Source organism: Artemia sp. Qi Xiang Cuo, chromosome 10, assembly GCF_049724085.1.
Source record: "Artemia sp. Qi Xiang Cuo chromosome 10, ASM4972408v1, whole genome shotgun sequence".
NCBI classification, from domain to species: Eukaryota; Metazoa; Arthropoda; class Branchiopoda; order Anostraca; family Artemiidae; genus Artemia; species Artemia sp. Qi Xiang Cuo.
Window position 1 is genome coordinate 57,468,451 of NC_142803.1, and position 22,840 is coordinate 57,491,290.

At 33.8% G+C, this 22,840-nt stretch overlaps 1 protein-coding gene across 1 annotated transcript; it reads right to left on the bottom strand.

Moving 5' to 3' along the window:
• Positions 1-357: 357 nt before the first annotated feature.
• Positions 358-22,840, bottom strand: LOC148947933 (uncharacterized). Its single transcript, XM_089095146.1, has 4 exons — positions 22,753-22,840; positions 18,111-18,477; positions 6,819-7,019; positions 358-644 (listed from the first exon to the last, which is right to left on the bottom strand). Exons 1-4 carry the CDS (start codon positions 22,788-22,790, stop codon positions 495-497), a joined length of 756 nt encoding a protein of 251 aa, XP_088951272.1. The 5' UTR covers positions 22,791-22,840; the 3' UTR covers positions 358-494.

Genomic DNA, 22,840 nt, shown 5'->3' on the forward strand with positions numbered 1-22,840 from the left:
CCCCCCCCCTTTACTCTTATCACCTTTCTTATAAAAGGGTTTAATTAAAGTTCTCATAAAATTACTAGGTACTTCCCCGTTCAAAAATCATATCCAAAATCTTTGGTATGGTATTTCAGCTTTGAATTCGCACATATTTCAAAGACTTATTTACCACACAATAAGAAGTGTTTCTTACTCCGTATCACAAAATAAGCCTTCCTCACTTCCAAATTTTGTCGGCAAACAAAATTCAAGTTTTTTAATCAAATTGTACCTTTAAAAATATAGTTATATTTACAATGAAAAATATAATTACATAAAATAGCCTATAATTATAAAATATAATTACAAAGGGAAACTATTCTTAATAATACAATTATTTTACTTCGCAATTTCACAATATTTTCAAAGAAGACAGCAAAATGTTTTTGATTGGAACTTTTATATAAAGCGAAAACCTACTTTGATTGCAAATGCTTAAAAATTTCCAATTTTCCGCCACTATTTAATATTTAAACTTTTTGATAGCCACATAAAATGTTATAATAGGTAGGCCTTTTAAAATGATCATTGCTTATGTATATCTTCTTTTCTTGCATCAAATGTTCCAGCCTTTTCCATGGCTTAAAATAAGGTGGATTATCGATAGCAACATCTTTCACCTGAAAAAATGAAATTAGCGTACAATAGGATACAGCTATGTACTTGTCACATATAGTACTTGTCATATCATTTCTATATAGTATTGTATTATATACATGTCATCTCAAGTTAATATATGATGCCATGTTATTGATATAGCTATGTACTCGTCACATATAGTACTTGTCACATTATTTATATATAGTATTGTGCTATATATATCTCATCTCAAGTTTATATATGATGTAATGTTATTGATATAGCTATGTACTCGTCACATATAGTACTTGTCATGTTATTTCTATAAAGTATTGTGTTATATATATGTTATCTCAAGTTTATATATGATGTCATGTTATTGATATAGCTATGTACTCGTCAAATATAGTACTTGTCATGTTATTTCTATAGAGTATTGTGCTGTATATATCTTATCTCAAGTTAATATATAATGTAATGTTATTCATATAGCTATGTACTCGTCACATATAATACTTGTCATGTCATTTATATATAGTATTGTGTTATATATATGTCATCTCAAGTTTATATATGATGTCATGTTATTTCTATATAGTATAGTGTTATATATATGTCATCTCAAGTCATGATGTCATGATGTCATGTTATTGTCATGTTATTCATATAGCTATGTACTCGTCACATATAGTACTTGTCATGTCATTTCTATATAGTATTGTGTTATATATATGTCATCTCAAGTTTATATATGATGTCATGTTATTGGTACAGCTATGTACTTTTCACATATAATACTTGTCACATTATTTATATACAGTATTGTGTTATATATATGTTATATCAAGATAATATATAATGCAATGTTATTCATACAGCTATGTAGGCAGGTACACTGAATTTCCAATACTAAAAAAAAATTTGAAAGTCACAGTGATGATAGTGGTATAGTATAGTTCTGAAATGCGGACGCTCCGAAAGACGGAGGTAGATTTGCGAGATATTTTTCAGGGAAATTGCCTACGGATTGTTTTGGGTACCCAACTGTCTGACCGTATTTCAAACAATAAGCTGTATAAAAATTTGGTTCAATGCCACTTTCAAGGACTACAAAGAGAGAAATGTTGAGTAGGTTAGAACACGTTCTGCGAATGAATAATGACATATTGCCAAAGATTGTCCTTGTCGGTAAACGGTCTAGGACCAAACAAAAAGCAGGTCGCCCCTAGAAGGGGTGGGAGGATTTCGTAAGGAAAGATTGAAGGGAAATGGGAAGTTCTTGGGAGGGTGTAAAGGGGGAGGTTTTGAATAGATTGGGATGGATGAGGAGCATGCGCAGCTGTGTTGGCCTCAGGCGGATTGGTGCTGCAGTGAGTTGTTAGTAATAGTAGTTATTTGAGTATAGTGCGCAAAAATTTGGAAAAAGTAGGATTAAGGGATGAGTCTTAGCCCCCTGCTTCCACCTTTGTAGGTTCCTCCCGCGATGTAAAAATTTTCGTCCTCGATTACAAAACACGTGCTTTATTTTAATGTTTCCATCTTAGGCTTTATCATCACTTAGAACACGGCTATTCTGGATTTTCGGCTATTTAGCATGGGAAGTTACGAGCTATAAACTATTAGCAACAAAGACAAGGTAGTGTCTGGTGACTTTATCAAAAAAGTAGAAAACTTCAAAGAAAATTGGATAAATCTGCCATTTATAGGATTAAAGCTGAAATTTCTTTTATGTCATAATTATTTTTTGGGGGGTTTTCAAGAGCAATTTTCAGTCATGAATTAAGTTTTAAATTACGCAATTCAGTTAATTTGATAATATCTATAACTTTAATGCTTGTCAAATCGCTCTGTGGAAGATAAGACAAAACAGGTTTAGTAGCGAGATACAGAGGATTTACTTTCAGAAAGCCAAAAAAAATTGATACCAAACCAGTGGCGTAATTTTGGTAAATACTGAGGGGAGGGGAAAATTTGGAGCTGATTTTCCAAAATCAAGTGAAAATACAACGAAAAGGAAAATGAACCAAATAGTACCATAAGGGCAAATACATACTAAAGAAATCTGGCCCAGTTTCTCTGGATGCTTGAATTATTCTGGCTTATCTTAGTTTTGACCAAAAAAATTTCAAAAACTAAATTTCAGCTGGGGGGACAAACTGAGATCGGGGGGAGGAGCAAACTGATGTCTGGAGGGGGCTGTTGGACCCCATGCCCCCTAGCAAATTACACCCATATACCAAATAAACAGTTTCACAGGATTGAAACTGAAATTTCTCTGTAAATCATGAATTTTGTTTCTTCAAAAATAACTGTGAATCAAACTCCATTCTGCATAAAGTATCCAAGTTTAGCTTGAGGACAATTTTGGTGGGTTAAGTAGGCTCGTTGACCTTAATCCGACATTGGACTGGTAACAAACTTCTGTTTTTTCTACCCTTTTATATATAACAAAGTTCCCAAAAGACAAGTGTCCCGGGAACTCCCAAAAGACAAGGGCAAAGGTTTTAAGTTATGCCCTGGGAACATATAAGAACGATGTTGGCACAATGTATTATTTTTTTTCCTTTAGACCAGGGCACTTTGTATCGAAGAAGTTGTCGTAGAAACTTCGAATAGGGCTCATTCAATTTGAAGTTGGAGTGGCTTGTGCCCTTTTTATTAGTTGAAAGTTAATGGAAGGCAACTAACACCCTTTCTACGCCCACCATTTCCCGAAACACATCCAATCAAAATTTTGAGATAGCCATTGTGTTCAGCGTAGTTGATTTCCTGATAAAAATTATGTTTTGGAGGAGGACTCTCCCCCACAACCCTCAGGGCAAGGGTTGTAAGTTATACCCTGGGGGCAAAAATGATTTTACTAGATTGCGTTGTTTCAGAAACTTCAAAAATGGCTTATTTAAATCCATACTCAAAGGGCTAATGCCCCTTTTATAGTAGACAGTAATTATAGGGCAACTAACCCCTCTCTCACGCCCACCTTTTCCCCAAACACATCCAAACACATAAAAATATTAATCCGCACGAAAATAAGCTTATTTAACAGGGGTAATTTAGCTGAAGCAAATAAGTTAAGAAAGGAATTAAAAAGTCAAATTAGAAAACCTGCCGAACCTACTATAAAAATAAAATTAAAAACTTACGCCATGATAAACCAAAGAACTGGTACTCTGAAATTAAAAAAACTTACCGGCAAGAGTCAAGAACAACTAAATTTTAATATAAATGAACCTCCAAAGACCACAGCTAATGACCTCAATAAGTTTCTGGCTTCTATTGTCCAGAGTCTCCCACCACTATCTTACGCATTTCCAGATATTCCTGATCCTTTTTCACTCCCCCATTTTTCTCCACTTGATGTTGTAAAAAAAATTGAAAAACCAAAATGATCAAGCATTTGCCCTTTAGATATTCCTGTTCCTCTGATTAAAGCTTTCAGTGGTTACCTCTCAAAACCCCTATCCACCCTGTTTAATGAAATTACCGAATCTGGACAGTTCCCTCAATATTGGAAGCAAGGCTTTATTACCCCTATCAAAAATAAAAATGGGAAGCCTGGCTTTGATGGCATTCATCCTATTACCCTCACCTCAATTTTTTCAAAATTGTATGAAAGTTTTCTCGCAGACTGGCTTAAGATGAAAGTCCTCCCCCTCATTTATCTTAGACAGTTTGGCAATCGCAAATCCACGTCAACCTCTCATTACCTGATCCATCTTGTTGATACCATGGGTAAATTACTTGAAAAACCTAACACTTGGCTTAATCAGATTTTTATTGATCTTCAAAAAGCTTTCGATTTGATTAACCACATTTTCCTCATAGATAAACTTATAAATGAATTCAAGATTGAGACTTTCCTTGTTAACCTCGTTGCCTCTTTTCTTTCTAATAGATCTCAAGCAGTTAAATATCTAAATTGTTTCTCAGATCATTTCCCCATATTTAATGGCATTCCTCAGGGGACTATTCTTGGCCCTCTCCTTTTTTCTCTTAAGATTAACACCCTTTCAACCCTTGATGACAATAGGAGGAAATTTGTCGATGACTTGACAGTTTTAGAGATATGTCATAAAAACATGTTTAGCAACCCAATGGGCATACTCCAAGATATTGCCTGTTAGGCCTCTTCCCTTGACATGACAGTTAACCCTTCTAAATCCGCAATAGTCTCAGTAAGTTTCCTTAAATCCCCTTCCCTTTTTCTTGCTCCTATTCCTCCTGAAACCTCTGTCACATCTCTTAAAATCCTTGGTGTTACAATTTCTTCTAATTTGAAATGGGATGCCCATATAAATAATATCCTACGACAAGCAAACTCCTCGCTTTCCCTCCTTAAACTTTTAAATAAATTTAGTTGCCCTCAATCACATTTACTAAAATTATACATTTCTTTTGTGCGTCCCATATTAGAGTATGATTGTCCTGTGTGACACCCTGGCCTTTCAAATAAAGCAACACAAAAAATTTAAAATGTCCAAAAGAGAGCTCTAAGAATTATTGTTAAAGAGGGCCATATACCATATCTGCATTTGCTAATATTTCAAACCTACAGACCCTCGAGAGACGAAGAAATAATTTGTGCCTCCGTTTTGGTAAGTTGGCACTTTTGAACCCCCGTACTGCGAACCTTTTCCCTGAATACCATGTACCTGATAGAAATCGTCCTCCACGAACTGTGTCCCAGCCTATCCCCACCTTATCTCCCATTCCTTGTACTACCTTGCGGTATAAGAAATCTTTCATCCCTTTTTTTACTGATATAATAAATAGTGGTTAATTTGTTCATAAATTTTGTCTTTTCTCTTATATAAAAAGAGAAACAGCTCGTTTTTCTTTTTACTCTTTTTTTTGCTCCCTATCCCCTTTTTATGTTGTTTTTTAAACATTTGTTAATGTGTGTATTATTTATTTTTTCAGTTTTATCAGTATTTATCTTTTTAACTAGTTGCCATTTTGCGGATTTTAATATGTGACAAAGGAATCGTATAGCATTCAAATATTTAATTACTTATTTATTTTTATTTTTTTGCATCGGTTGACAATTTTGTAGTTGTTACACTTTTGTTTGGAATTTCTTGTTTATTTGTTTTTTTATGGACTTTTACCTTTAAAATCGGCCCATCGAGACTTGTAATAGCAATTTTTAGAAATCAATATCTCTCTCTATATCTATCAATCACAATTTTAAGATAGCCATTTTGTTCAACGTAGTTAAAAGTTCTGGAAATTAGGTCTTTGAGGATGACAACCTCCCCACAGCCCTCAGGGCAAGGGTTGTAAGTTATGCCCTGGGGGCATATAAGGTTTTTATAGAAAGCGTTGTCGTAGAAACTTCAAAAAGGGCTCCTTCGATTGGAAATTGAAATGGCTAGTGCCCTTTTTAATAGTCGAAGGTGATTGGAAGGCAACTAACACCCCTTCCACGCCCACCATTTTCCCAAACTCATCCAATCAAAATTTTGAGATAGCCTTTTTGTTCCAAGCAGTTTAAAGTTCAGGAAAAAACTACCATAAATCAGCATCGATGAATAAATGAAACCCAAAACGTACAGAAATTACAATAAATAACCGAGTCAAACTCAAAACGAGCAGAAATTAACATAAGCTGGGCTCAAAACCAATGTGCCTTCCCAAGGCCAGAACATAATTTGCAATTTACTGAAAAAATACAAATGAATGTGCATTGTCAGTTTAATATACATATACTGATATTCAGTAATCAAAATATTAATATTATTTGATTTATTACAGTTATAAAAGTAAAAACATTTATATTTTTTTCCGTAAAGTGCAAATTTTGTTGTCGCCATGGTAAGGGATAGAAGTTTTGAGCCCAACTTATGTTAATTTCTGCTCGTTTTGAGTTTGACTCGGTTATTTATTGTAATTTCTGTCCGTTTCGGGTTTCATTTATTCATCGATGCTGATTTATGGTAGTTTCACGCTTGGTAAATTTCTTGATTTTCTTTTTGCTCATTTTTTGTTTAATGGAGTTCTTTGAAAAACTTATTTTGTGGAAAAAGTTTTTTTTAATTAATTGTATAGATAGACAAATTATGTGTTTTATAGTTTATGTCACATAAATAATTAAATTATTTTATAGTAAATCGACAAAGTTTTATATTTATGTTATATATGTAAATAAAATTTATAAAATATTTTTTTTAAGAGTAAACTATAAAAACAAAATTAATTTTAATGTAGATTATTACCTGTCCTGGTTTACAACTGACTACGACTTTCCCTAGAGGTGATTTTCCTTGATATACTAGAAGGAAATCCTTTTTGACTTCAGAATAGTACATCCTTAGAGGAACTGTTCTGACAATATATCCAAGACTGACCAAGTAGATGCAAAATGAAGAGAAACCACCGAGATAATGGTACCATTTAAGATCAACCGGATCTGAAAGCTTAACAGAAATCAACTATAAATCTCAAAGTTATATAATCAACTCAGTTATATAATCAACTGATATAATCAAATCAGTTATATAATCAACTCAAAATAAACTATAAATACCAACTATAAATCTCAAAATTATTTAAAAAGGAAAAATTTTTGAAGGAAAAATATTTGTAATATTTGTAACAATAAAATGTTTGTATACTTTTTAGTGTTAGAACGACGAGGATATAGATAGCCTGTAGAAAAACTATCAGACAGTGCATTTTTTAATGAGCCTGGAAACAACTTTATATTGTCCAGAAATGACTTGAACAAGATAGAATAATCGGTCATATCCTTAACTAAAGGACAGATTAAAATTCGTAACTATGAAAAAGAGAAAAAATGAAACAGCTTTTTCCTCAGAAACGTAAATGATGAAAAATAAATTATAAGACAGGGCGTAAATACGTTTAAAAATGTTTCAAACAGTAAATAATCAGCAAGTACGCATTCTGGGCGCGAAAGCGACCTCTTCAAACTACGGCTAAAATTAAATTAGTGACAGTTTCGTCCAAGTGGGTATATTTTCAGCTGCCATTTTCTATTTAAGCAGAAGACCCGGGTCCATTGGAGGGGATATTCCCCTCCGATTTTCCTGGGTCCAAATTTTATTTTACGGCTTGTATGATTTCTGATTCAGTCTAAGTTTTCATCATTTAGGTGCTATAATGCTAAAAGATAGAAAGAGAGTAATACTCTCTATGTAATGTACGGTCTCTAGTTTTGGTGTACTAGTTAAAGAGAGAAGTAAAAGAAAGAGACAATTTTGTTTTTTTAAACCAAATATTTTGCCACGTAGCTTCAACATAGTTTGACAAATTTTCATGTTCTTATCTGTAACAGTTTCAAAGCATAGGGGAGAAAAAGAGAGGGAGAGGAGGGAGGGAGAAAAAGGAGGGAGAAAAAGGAAAGAGAGGATTTTGGATTTTTTGGATATTTTCCCGCGTATAATAAACTTGCAAATAAAACTTGCATATAATATAATTTATTCAAACCAAATAAAACTCGTAATAAACACATTTGCACATAGAATAGTTAAGAAACAAATCTCTTCATCGTGTAAAGATTTCGAAAACTCCTGCCTTCCTAAATTATTGTTATAGCAATAATAATATATTATACACTAAAAAAATTAATACATATAAATAAACAATATTATATAACTAAATATAATAGCAAAATAAACTTGTAACAGTCTATAGGATATGGCAGTTTCTTTTTTATTTTCTTCGAGGAAAATACCAAAAAAGGATATTTCTCAATGAAAATCCCAAGAAAAGCGGTATGATTTTTACCCTTCACAATCAAAACAACTTATGTAGAAGAGCAGTTATATCTCGACAACGGCTGTGCCAATCTTCCTAGAGTACCTAAATTATTGAGTATTCTCTATGAAAGAGAGTAAGCATGATTCTTGAATCACGGAACAACTTTTTCCTCAAAAACGTAAAGGATGAAAAAACATTTGAAAGAATGAGGGTAAATAATCGTTAAAACGTAAATAATGGGTGAGGATTGATTCTGGACACAAGCGCGATCACTTCGAACAATAATTAATAAACTTAATTAATTTTAAATTTATTAGCTAAAAGTAATTCACAACAGTAGTTGCCAAATGAGACAACGGATTTTTGGATAATACTGTGATTGATGGCCATTCAGTTTGAAGAGATTTTTTTTTACTTTTAAAGTATAACAAATGCTTAAACAATTTGTCAGGTATTTTCAAAATCAACAGTACTTTGATTTTTTAAAAATGCTAAGGAATGAAAATTGTCCAATTTTAGTGGATATTAGAGACTTTTCTAGTGAATGGTATGAAAATCTTTTCGATATTTTATTTAGTCTCCTATAGGCTACCAGTTCGATTAAATATTAAATTAAATAATTTATATTTTGATCAAATTAAAATTAGTTGATAATAAAAATTACATTTATCAAACATTAACTTAAATATTTGCAGCTGAATAATATGCTATCTTTTTGTAACAAATTTATTAAAAAAAAAAACTTTTCATCAAAATAAGTTTTTCGAAGAAAAGTAAAGAACTCCATTAAACCGAACATCAGCAAAAATAAAATTAAATAATCTACCAAGCGTGAAACTACCACAAATCAGCATCAATAAATAAATGAAACCCAAACGAACAGAAATTACAATAAATAACCGAGTCAAACTCAAAACAAGCAGAAATTAACATTAGTAGGGCTTAAAACGTCTATGCCTTCCCAAGGCCAGAATTTAACTTGCACTTTACTGAAAAAATATAAATGTTTTTACTTTTATAACTTTAATAAATCAAATAATATTGACATTTAGATTAATAAATAACAGTATATGTATATTAAACTGACAATGCACATTCATTTGTATTTTTTTCAGTAAAGTGCAAATTATGTTCTGGGCTTGGATATAATAGACAACTGGGAGGGTGGGCGTGGGAGGGGGATTAGTTGCCCTCCAATCACTTTCAACTATTAAAAAGAGCACTAGCCCTTTCTATTTTCAATTGAATGAGCCCTTTTCGAAGTTTCTGCGAAAGCTCCTTCGATACGAAGTGCCCTGGTCTTAAAAAAAAAAAAAAAAAAAAAAAAAAAAAAAATACATTGCACTCACATCGGTCTTTACTATATAAATGTCAAGCCTTCCAATCACTTTCGATTATTAAAAAGGGCACTATTCCTTTCAATTTCCAATCGAATAAGCCATTTTTGAGTTTCTACGTCAACGCTTTCTATAAACACCTTATATGCCCCCAAGGCATAAACTAAAACCCTTGCCTGAGGGTTGTGGGGGGGTTATCATCCTTGAAGACAGAATTTCCAGAATCTTCAATTGCGTTAAGCAAAATACTTGACTCAAATTTTGGATTAGATATATTTGGAGAAACGGTGGGCGTGAAAGTAGTGTTAGCTACCCTCCAATTACTTTAGACTACTAAAAAGGACACAACCCCTTTCAATTTCCAATCGAATGGGCCATTTTGAAGTTTCTACGACAACGATTTCTATAAAAACCTTATAAGCTCCCAAGGTATAACTTACAGCCCTTGCCCTGGGGGGGGTTCATCCCCAAAGACCTAATTTCCAGAACTTTCAACTACGTTGAACAAAATTATATCTTAAAATTTTGATTGGATTTGTTTGGGGAAATGGTGGGCGTGAGAGGGGGGTAATCCTCCAATCACTTCCGACTAATAAAAAAGGCACTAGCCCATTCAATTCCCAATCGAATGAGCCCTTTTTGAAGTTTCTACGACAACGCTTTCTATAAAAACCTTATATCTCCATAGGGCATAACTTACAACCCTTTCCGTGAGGGCTGTGAGGGGGTTATCACCCTCAAAGACCTAATTTCTAGAACTTTCAACTACGTTGAACAAAATGGCTATCTCAAAATTTTGATTGTATGTGTTTGGGGAAATAGGGGGCATGAAAGGAGGGCTAGCTACCCTCCAATCACTTTCGACTATTAAAAAGGGCACTAGCCCTTTCAATTTCCAACTGAATGAGCCCTTTTTGAAGTTTCTACAACAGCGCTTTCTATAAAAACCTTATATGCCCCCAGGGCAAAACTTACAACCCTTACCCCGAGGGTTTTGGGGGGAGCGTCCTCTTCAAAAACATCATTTCTATCTGGAAATCAGCTATGCTGAACAAAATGGCTATCTCAAAATTTTGATTGGATGTGTTTGGGGAAATGGTGGGCGTGGAAAGAGTTTTAGTTGCCTTCCAATCGCTTTCGACTACTAAAAAAGACACTAGCTATTCCAATTTGCAATCGAATGAGCCCTTTTCGAAGTTTTTATGACAACTGATTTCTCCGTTGATTTTGAAGTGAAGTTATCAAGTATTTTGCAGTAGGTTGCATAGGTTGCATCAATACATGGCTAATTGTAGACAAAGAAATAACTCCTTTAATACAAAGTGCCCTGATATGAAAAAAAAAATTCGATACAAAGTCCCCCAAAAATGTGGGGAAATGGTGGGCGTGAGAGGGGGGTTTGTTGCCTTCCAATTACTTTCAGCTATTAAAAGGGAACTAGCCCTTTGAATTTCCAATCAAATGAGCCCCTTTTCAAGTTTTTACGACGACACTTTCTATAAAAGCCTTACATGACCCCCAGGAATAACTTACAACCCTTACCCTGAAGACTGTGGGGGGAGTGTCCAGCTCAAAGATACAATTTCAGGACCTTTCAACTGCGTTGAACAAAATGGCTATCTCAAAATTTTGACTGGGTGTGTTTGGGGAAATGGTGGCCATGGAAGGGGTGTTAGTTGCCCTCCAATCCCTGTCGACTATTAAAAAGGGCACTAGCCATTTTAATTTCCAGTCGAATGAGCCCTTTTTGAAGTTTCTACTACAACACTTTCTATAAAAATCTTATATACCCCCAGGGCATAACTTAAAACCCTTGCCCTAAGGGCTGTGGGGGAGTGTCCTCCTCAAAGACATAATTTCTATCTGGAAATCAACTACACTGAACAAAATGGCTATCTCAAAATTTTGATTGGATGTGTTTGGGGAAATGGTGGGTATGGAAAAGGTGTTAGTTGCCTTCAAATTACTTTCGACTATTAAAAAGGGCACTAGCCATTCCAATTTCCAATCGAATAAGCCCTTTTCGAAGTTTCAACGACAATTCCTTCGATAAGAAGTACCCTAGTATGGAAAAAAAAATAATACATTGTGCCAACATTGTTCTTTACTTAGGCAGCTCGATTGCGCTGCCTATGATACAGTACAATTCCAGATTAAGGGTCTCTCAGAGATAAACATTTTAGTAAAACGAAAGTAGTTGGCCTACCCTAAGATTCCTTAATTTATGCCCTTTTCAAATATCAAATATTAGCCATCCTTACCCCCCCCCCCCCCCCCCGAATCGAAAAAAACAATAGAATGCGATATATATATATATATATATATATATATATATATATATATATATATATATATATATATATATATATATATATATATATATATATATATATATATATATATATATATATATATTATATATATATATATATATATGTACATCCGTTGATTTTGAATTGAAGTTATCAAGTATTTTGGGCAATAGGTTGCATCAAGACTGGGCTGGGTAATTGTAGACAGAGAAAAGCCAAGACAGATCTAACCCACTGTACAATAAATGTAAAATAGTGGAGTAATACAAACAAACAAACAAAAAAAAAAAAAAAAAAAAGAACAACGACAATCTAACCACAAATATAATCACTAATAAAAAAAAACGGATAAGACTGTGATGTGGGCCCAACCGAAAACTAGCATCCTGACTGATCTTCGCTTGCACTGTTTCAAGCGAGGACAGAATTGCTGTTGCACCATAACGACCAACAAGGCGCCTATTGCGCACAGCAAGCGGCAAATACAATAGGAACTTACAGTATCTAAAATAATTAATCTTCATTTGTTTCAGATCATGCTTAGTAAAAAGCGGGTACTGCCCAGAAGCGGATAAAATTGCATGGTCACAGAAACTACAGTAGCGTTTAGCAAGACCATGCCTATTAAAACGTCCACGGTTTGCAACTATTTTCGCATAACCAGCTTTAAGCTTATCCTTCGAATCACAAATAAATATACGCCGGATGCTTCCCACGGATTCACATATAGAAATACCAAGCCATTTGATAACAGGGACACTAGGTACCATAAAGGTGTTGCAAAAAGGGGAGTAGCAGGGGGATTAACAGCGTTGAAGAGTAAATATTCACATTTCGAAGTATTTAATGATAGGCCTATTTCACTAAGCATAGATCCAACCATGCTAACATTCCGTTCAAGCCTCCTTTTGGAACGACTAATCAGGAGGAGGTCATCAGCATATGCTAAATAAGACACTTCCGAAAAACCAAAAAAACAACTGGAGGGAATCTTATTAGTCACACTCGAAATACAAGCATTAAAAATATGAGGCGAAAGAGCTCCTCCTTGCCTAACCCCGCATTTAACAGGAATATTTCCAAAAGCACATCCATTCGATTTCAATCTCACACATGAATTCGAATACCAAAAATGTAGCAGAGAAATAATCGATGGGTTTATACCAAGCTGATGTAAAGAATAAAAAGCCTGAGGGTGCACAACAATGTCGAAAGCTTTAGCTATGTCTAAAGCACATATATGTAATGATTGACCTTTCGTTTGTGCATCCTTAAAAAGGAGAGCAAGCACCCGATGTGCATGTTGACAAGAAATCCCCTTTATAAAACCAAACTGATTAGCATCATAATTCACAAAATCAATAATATAAAGAAGAAGCACATATTCAAAAAGTTCGCTAATATTGCAGGCGACAGTAATAGGCCTATAAGAATCACATTTATTTACGTCTTTTCCTCTCTTTACAATTGAGGTAACCGTACCACATAGGAAACTATCAGGCACTAAAGAACAGCAAAGACACATTTGAAAAAGTAGCTGCAAATGTTTTACAAGTTCCCGAGAATCTTTCCGTAAATGAAAAACACTTATACCATCAATATCAATAGACTGAGACTTCAGCTGCCTGATCGAATCAGTAATTATCTCAGCTGACACAGGAGGGACGTGCTTTTGTTGCATTTTTTCGGGAAGGCACTTAGCAAGGAGTTGGGAATATCGGCTATGTACAGCGAAATTAACACGGGAAAAAATATTAGAATAATGTTGGATCCAAGCTGATTGCGGAAGATTATCACTCTTATTATCAGTAAACTTAGAAGAATTCGTCACAAACTTCCACTCTTTCGAACTGTTTGGAAAATTAACTCCAGCTTCACAAACGTAACCATAGCTTGGCCTGATTTTTCACTTTTTGCAAAAGAGGGTCATAATTCCAAACAAACTTTCGCTTGTTGGACCGAATATATTCAATTGTGACAGATAATTGTTCGGTTTTTTTCAAACATAAAATGATTTAATGATAATACATATTCAATTGCAATCGAGCACTGGGTGAGGTAACTCCACAACAAAGGAGGGAATCAGGCCCATTAATAGTACTCAGCGGGCTTGCAAGTATGGCCACATATAGAGGTCAATCAAATCGGTTCCAATTTCGCCGTTGAAACCACTTTTTTTCTACGGATTGGGGAGCATTTATTACTAGTTTAGTTGTGACTGACACACACAGAGATATGGGTATGTGGTCATAATCTCTTTCATCTTCATCAACGTGGACAGTTGAAGTTGTAACACCAGCAGAGCATACACAGTGGTCAAGGTTAGACCGGGAGCCGCTGGCATGTATGTAAGTAAATGGAAGATCTTTTGTCAGAATCCGGAAACCAAGGGGGAGGCACTCGAGCAGTGAATCGGATCGGGGGGAGGACATTGTCATGTCACAGTTCATGTCACCCATTAGTAGCCAATCATAACCAAGTTTCTCAATACCCGATACCAAATTTTTCAATTTTTGCACGCTTTAGCAAAATGGGTGAATGACGCAAGATTATTCTTATTATGCGGCAAATAAACATTAACTAGTACAAGATCACCAATCCTGACGGCTAAATAAATATCATCAGAACCGTAACACTGTGGGGAAAGGGAAGAGAGTTTCCGATTCAGCACGCAAGCCAACCCACTGGAGGGACGACCACGAGTTCTGCGGGCATTTGTAGAAAAAACAATGTGGCCGGGGCTACGTCGAAGGAAATTTACGCTCACAGCCGGCAATAAATGTTCTTGAAAAAGGACTACATCAAATGTATCAAGAAGATTATCAATACAAATGTCCTTATCTTTGGTCCCATTAATATTAAAAGAACAAATAGAGATAGGCAAAGATATCATTTGGCAATACCTTTGGTAGCAATAGCACGCAACTTGGGACATCGCAAACTATATGACACATGGTCTCCACCACAGTTAGCACATTTAGGGGACAACTGACAGGGAGTTGAATATATATATATATATATATATATATATATATATATATATATATATATATAAATATATATATATATATATATATATATATATATATATATATATATATATATATATATATATATATATATATATATATACAATCCCTGTTTACAAGCCTGTACAGAGCATAGAAGGAAATCCCCTAATAATGATTCAAAGCAATCCCGCCTTCAGGAGGATTCAAAAGTCCCTTCTATTCAGAATACATCTACATATCTATACACCTATATTATACCATCTATAATAATATATCTATACTAATATCAGAATACCATCTATACTAATACATCAATACACCTATTCAGAATACAAAACTGTCAATTAAGACATGACGTAGAAACTTCAGGCCATAAATCACATACTGTTAAAAGATTTGATCCACCCCTTCCCTTACACCTTTGACCACTCTATCTCCAACCCATCACCAGCTAATTACCAGCATATAAATGGCACTGACTCGCCAGATACTTCAGCCATTTCCCGCCACAACAGGAAACTTTTGACCATACGAGGCCAAAACAACATTGCCTGAAAATTATTATTTTGACGAACTTCAATACCACTGTATCACCAATTATATTTGAACAATTCACCGTTTCGTTATATGCTGATATTTTAAATATTTTTCTTCGGGGCTCTTTTGCGTAACAGCTCAAAAATTGAATTCCGGCTGAAATTTTACATAAAATTTCAACCATCCATAGATTTTATGGAGAAACCTTTTAAGTCAACTTCTTGCAAAATGTGCGAGTTTCAGATAAGAAAAATATATATATATAATTTTCAAGATAGATTTATAAAGGTATTACTTAAAAATTTCACTCACAAAAGCAAAATATGCAATCCAGAAACAAACAACTAGTCAAATAGAAGCATAATAAAAAAAAGCAAAAAAAGGATATAAAAAAATACTGTATAATGTATCTTCATGCATGAAAAAATAAATGTAGGCTACAATTTACTTGTCCATTTTCAGCCTTTTGTAGAAAAATTACATATATTTATATATATATATATATATCCTAACCTCCGGTTGATTGAAAAAAATACACCAAGTTAAATAAAAATATTTTAATATATACATCTTACAACTACATCTTTGCACTATTTTTCGACATAGTCTCCATAACGATTGAGGCACTTATTGTATCTCTTCACAAGCTTTGAAATTGCTTCTGCATAAAAATCACCCACTTGTGCCTTGAGCCAGCCAGTGACCGCATCTTTGAGCTCTTCGTCGTCATCAAACCGCTGGGCCCGAGCCATTTCTTCATATGCATGAAGAGGTGATAATCGCTTGGTGCCAGATCTGGGCTGTAAGGTGGATGGTTGAAAACGTCCCACTTGAAGGACTCAAGAAGGGCTGTTGTTCTGCGAGCAGAGTGAGGACGGGCATTATCGTGGAAAGAAACAATACCAGAAGTCAGCATACCACGGCATTTGTTCTGTATAGCCCGTCGTAATGTTTTTAGTGTTTCACAGTACACGTCTTGATTAATGGTCGTCCCACGTTCCATGAATTCAACCAAAAACACCCCTTTGGCATCCCAAAACACCGTTGCTATCAGTTTTCTGGCACAAAAATCTTGCCGGGCTTTTTTTGGTTTGGTAGGTGAATCTGAAAGTGCCCACATCTTTGACTGTTCTTTTGTCTCAGGGTTCACGTACTTAATCCAGGTTTTGTCATCGGTCACAATTCTGTTTAACAATGGTTCTCCTTCGTCCTCATAACATGACAGAAAGTCTAATGCAGAGGCCATTCTTTGAGTTTTGTGGTGGTTGGTAAGAATGTTGGGCACCCATCGTGCACAGAACTTAAGGTAACCCAATCTTGCTGTCACTATCTCGTACAAAAGAGTCTTAGAAATCTGTGGAAAATCAGTAGACAACTCCGCCATTGTGAAACGTCGATTTTCACGAACTTTTGCATCAACTGTCTGAACGAGTTAGTCAGTCACCAAGGATTGTTTACCACTCCTCTCTTCATCATGAACGTCTTCTCGTCCACTTTTAAATAAACTTACCCATTCATGGACAACTCCTTCACTCATAACTTTTGGTCCGTACACGGCACAAAGCTCACGATGAATAGCTGCTGCAGAGTATCCTTTGGCTGTAAAAAACCTTATAAAAGCACGCACTTCACATTTGGCGGGATTTTCTATTGCAGCACACATTTCAAACTACCACAATAACTAAACTAGCGCAGGTACGATGTTCACTCGACTACGGCTTGATGCCGACTGACCTGCTGAGCGCGTGAATGCACAGATGGCGCGCTACTCCCCCCCACTACACGCACTGTGACCAATCGGAGGTTAGTTTCTGAATTGCCCTCGTATATATATATATATATATATATATATATATATATAAATATATGTAATTTTTCTACAAAAGGCTGAAAATGGACAAGTAAATTGTAGCCTACATTTATTTTTTCATGCATGAAGATACATTATACAGTATTTATATATATATATATATATATTTTTTTTTTTATATATATATATATATATATATATATATATATATATATATATATATATATTTATTATATATATATATTATATATATATATATATATATATATATATATATATATATATATATATATATATATATATATATATATATATATATATATATATATATATATATATATATATATATATATATATATATTATGATTATGATTAAAATTATCATATTATTATATATGATCATACAATTATTATATATGATTAAAAAAACAACTTATAAAGGCCAAATAGGCATTATAAAGGTCAAAAGCATCATAGTGTATGTTAAGTGTTAAGGTACATGCAATGACCTTTGATGGGTACATTTTTTATGCAATGTTCCTTGACCCTTTACCAGGACTATCTTCCTAACTCATTGTATACATATACAATAACATATTTTGTGTTTTTTGTCTTTTTGTATTTTTGATAATTTTTATGTTTTCTTCAGATTGCTTCTTTCTTTTTATTTACACTATTTTTGGAGCAATAGCAGGTCAAAATAAACCATTATAGCCAAAAAGTAGAGATTCAGAGTTTAGGTTAATACCACTTGGTAAACAGTAAAAAATCTACTTACTTTAAAGCTACTATTAATTTGACTAGCCACATTCTGAACATATTCCTTGCCTTTTCTATAATAACCAATTAAATGCTGCACTGAAGAAAGGACTAAAATTCCGGTTGCAACACCTCCAGCTAAATAGAAATAGATAATAAAGTTCTCCAACCCAATATTATAAATTTCCTCATAGTCTCTTGGGATACGAGTAAGCTTAGTATATCTGGATGATTGAAAGTCAAATATACTTTTCAAATATTGGTAGCCATTTTTTATTCTCTTTGTAGTGCTAAGGTGGCTTGCAGATGCTTTCTGAAGTGCATTCACTGGGAATGTGCTTCTGATAACAAGTTTTGAAGACAAGAAAAGTCTGGCAGGATTCATTCTGAAAATATGATAATGAGAGAAAATAAATAATAAAAAAGAAAGAGAATAAGATAAAAATGATTCGAAAATAAATTATACAAAATGCTTATAAAGCTTCTCATATCTACTTAGATATTTCACAAATGTACAAGGCTGGATCAGACCACATCAGATAAACAACTACTTCCAACAATAGATTTTTAGTTCTCATTACTAGTGATTGAACCATACTTCTACAACTTTTATTGGATTCTTGTAATTCCTTATTCTTTACTTTTATTATTCATACATTATTCCAGTATTCATTTCAATAAGAAAATATGTAGCAGTCTCTTGTTTTTCTGAGGAGAAGCAATGAACATGTGAAATTAAACTTCATTTTCATGGCTTCTTCTTTAGGTTCTAAACTCTTCCAAAACAGATGTTTGTTATATATTTTGTTATACATTATTGTTATAGTTTGTTATACAATGATATACTATATATATATATATATATAATGTTGTATAATAATATAATTGCATAATAACATTCTATAATGTTATACTACTAAGTTTGTTATATATTGTTATAATTAATTGCTTATTGCCTGGACTGTTAGAAAGGAAGTTAAAAACGATATTTTCTTTTTTCAAGGGCTTTGGGCTTCCCAAGTAAATTGATGTAAAACGTTTATTTGGGGAGGGAACTTTAGGTATATTTATGATTCACATTTTTTCAAATGGAAGAGACTGGAAAATTAAGTCAAACAACAATGGATGTAAGTAGATTGTCTGATCTGACTTCTGATTAGATCTTAAAAAATGAAAATATAGAGGAAAAATAGAGATAATATTTAAACAAAGCAGTGGAAAAAAACAATAAATAATAAAAATCCAAATATTTGGACTCCACATCTGGGATTCATTATCAATGGATTTTTTTCCACCCTTTTCTCTACTACATAAAGGTGTGAAATTTGGACTGAATCCTAAAAAAATACCAAATGAAGAAATAGTTTCAAAGGTTGAGACAGGGATTCATGATTTATTTAATAGATAAATAATGCAGATGATTTAGACATGGGATGGTGAATATTTTGAAATTTTTAAAATAATTTTCAAGAGAACTTGACAAACAAAGATAATTTTTTTTTTAAAGATCTAGAAACGGATGATTCTTTAATAATAACAAAAGCTGATAAAATTAAAACAATAGTAATTCTAGAAAAAGAGGATTACAATAGAAAAATAGAAATAATTCTAAATGATAATTCAACTTTTAAAAAACTTGGAACAGACTCAACTGAATCTTATGAAGCAAAATTAAAAAAGGATTCAGCTGATCTTAAGAGCAATGGAAATATTATACTGCATATGCCCTATTGATTAAAAGGGTCAGTTTGTCCAAGAATATATGGTTTACCAAAAATACAAAGTGGGCATTCCTCTGAGACCTATAGTATCAACCATTAAATTACCAATGGAAAAAAAATTGAAGAATGGTTGGCAAAGCCACTTAAACCTCTATTATATATCCAAATTCCTACATAAAAAACCTCACAAAAAAAATCAACTCTGGGAAAGTATTGGCAACTTACTTACTTGTACTTGTTACATGTTCAAGCTGCATCCAGGTTCATTGTGGTGCCCAGCAGACAACAACATGTTTTCTTCCAGAGATTTTGCCTGAGGATGGCAGGCTCCATAATTTCAAGCCAGTGACAATTCCAGCATTGGCCAAATTTTTGGAAACCCTCAATAGGCTCTATGTCAGCCTTGACTGTTGCAAGCCATGTTTTCTTCTGTCCTCTGGCTTTCTTCTTCCCTACTGGTAATGGGAGGCATTTTTTAGTAATATGCTCTTCTGATCTCCACATGGTGTGGCCAAACCAGTTCAGACCTCTCATTTTTACAACATCAGAGACAAGTGGACAATCTCCACCTCTTCTCCTGACCTCTTTGTTTGAGACTCTGTCTGAGAAGGGAATGCCTAGTATAAATTGCAGGTATTTGTGATAGGAAACATCCAAGTTTTATATTTCTGCTGCTTTCAGTAACCAAGTTTCACACCCATAGAGAAGAACAGAGAGTACCATGGATTCATAGACTGCAAGCTTTGTGCACAGAGAGATTTCACTATGCTTCCAAAAAAACTTCTTTGGCTGCAGAAATACTTTCCACGCTGAGGATATGCAATTCTGGATCTCCTCTGATGATTCTCCAGTTGCATTTACCATTGAGCCAAGGTATTTCAGCAACTGAACATCCTCAATTTGACTACCATTTAAGGCACAGGGGTGTCAGTCATCCCAGCTGTCTGCATTGTTTCTGGTAAGCTACTATGTTAACCTTGTTTTGATTTCTAGGTCTTAGAAATAGGCCTACTTAACAAGTCTATATCTATTAAAATTTTGCAAAAACAATGTTATACCTTAATTTTCAATTTTTATTTTGACTGGTTTGTGTTTTGGAAATTCAATTCCTGTTATTTTGATTAGAATCTTAAGCCATAGAAATTCTTTTTCTAAATTTAGGAAATGCATTTACAAATCTTTGAAACCTCATAAATTGGGAATGAACAAAATTGTGAAGCTGAAAACACTTTTCTTTTAGCCTACCTAAATTAAGAAGAAGATCTAGGACTATTTTGAAAAGGTTTCAGTTTTCCAAGATAAATATTTTTAAAGATTGTCAAAGGTCAGTGCTCTGGAGAGAGAAGGAGGGGAGGTTGGTACTTCAAAGACATTCCTAGAATTTCAGATTCATCCCTGAAAGTTTCATTTTCCTAACCTAACCCCTTTCCAAGATAGTACAATTTATCTAGACAAATGAAAGATCTTAAGCCAAACTGGTCAGCCATGACAAAAACCAACAAAGAGAAAAATCTCAAAAAAAAAAAAAACAAGGCTGTGGCCAGTGGAGAGAAGAGAAAAGACAAATGCAAAACAACGCGGATATTTTGCCTGTATCCAAACAAGGCGTCTTTAGCACGAAAGAAACACAATAATAACAGGGTAAAAAAAAAACAATATAAAACTGAAAACCAATAAAACCACCACCAAAAAAAAAATGTACAATTTGCGCAAACTGATCCACGTAGGGAAAAGATGCTATTATAATATTATAATTTATAATATAATTTTTTTTATTATTATAGAGGCTCTATAATAGCATTTTTTCCTTATGTGGATCAGTTTGCACCAATTGTACATTTTTTTTTTTTTGGTGGTGGTTTTATTGGTTTTTGATCTTGTTTTTTTTTTATCCTGTTCTTCTTGTGTTTCTTTCATGCTGAAGACGCCTTGTTTGGATCCAGGCAAAATATCCACGTTGTTTTGCATTTGTCTTTTCTTTTCTCTCCACTGGCCACATTCTTGTTTGTTTTTTTTTTTAGATTTTTCTCTTTGTTGGTTTTTGTCTAGTCAAGATTTTTAACATACATCTTCACATTAAGGGACAGGGTAAAGTATAGGCCCTAGTGAAGATGTAGGTCAAAACCTGTTAGCTACAAATATTCTGCTTATTATGAAGTACGATTTTTTTCTTAAGCGGTGTTCACAAGTGTGTCTAGCTAGAATCCCATGTCTAGACACGTGTCTAGCCAGAATCCAATGTCTAGGAAACAACCATTCACAAGTAAAATTCAGCACTTAGCTAGACATGTTAGACAAGGGGCTTGGCTAGATATTGAGTTCTAGCCTCTAGAACTCAATGTCAAGGATTTTAGATTACAGCCAATCAGAATGTGTCAAGATCCACTATTTTCATCATTTTTAGGCCTATTTTCATTTTGAAAACTAAAATTTAATTTTTGTTTTCTCATTAATTGTTTTTTTCATTTTAGGCAAATATACAACACCAGACATAATAGCCTAATGAAGCACACTAAGGCAATTGTTTTGCTTATCTCATCCATTAGCTTGTGACAGTAAAAATAGGGATTATAATATTTGAAAGTTTTGCATGCATAAGCTCTGTTGATTGGCTAGAAATGACAATTTGAAACTAAATTTTTAATTTTAGCTAAGCACCAAATTTTACAGGTGAACGGTCATTGCCTAGACATTGGATTCTGGCTAGACATGGGATTCTAGCTTTAACATGTTTACTCCTCAATAGTCCCTAATCTAGACCCTTACCAAGAAAATATCTTTGAAATATGATGAAAATAGGCCTATGTCAAGCTGGCAGTAGGCTATATGTAGCTTATTGGCTGTAGCCTATCATGTTATGAGATTTTTAAGCGTTTAGGGTTGTGTAAAAGCAGGCTTTTTAGGGTTTTCTTCAAGTAGTTTCTGATGTTTTCAGTTTACCTAAAAAACATTTCGGGAAGCCTATCAGCAATAAACATTAATAGACTCTATAATTTTCAAGGACAAGGCATGTCGTGAGATTTTAAAA

Bases quoted from the DNA above. Each gene is read 5' to 3' on its own strand.
- LOC148947933 (XM_089095146.1), bottom strand. From the start codon at position 22,790: ATGTTTATTGCTGATAGGCTTCCCGAAATGTTTTTTAG. The intron at 7,020-18,110 runs GTAAGTAGATTT...ATTTCTGTTAAG, and splicing joins AAATTAATAGTAGCTTTAAA to CTTTCAGATCCGGTTGATCT. The intron at 645-6,818 runs GTAATAATCTAC...TCATTTTTTCAG, and splicing joins TCAGTTGTAAACCAGGACAG to GTGAAAGATGTTGCTATCGA.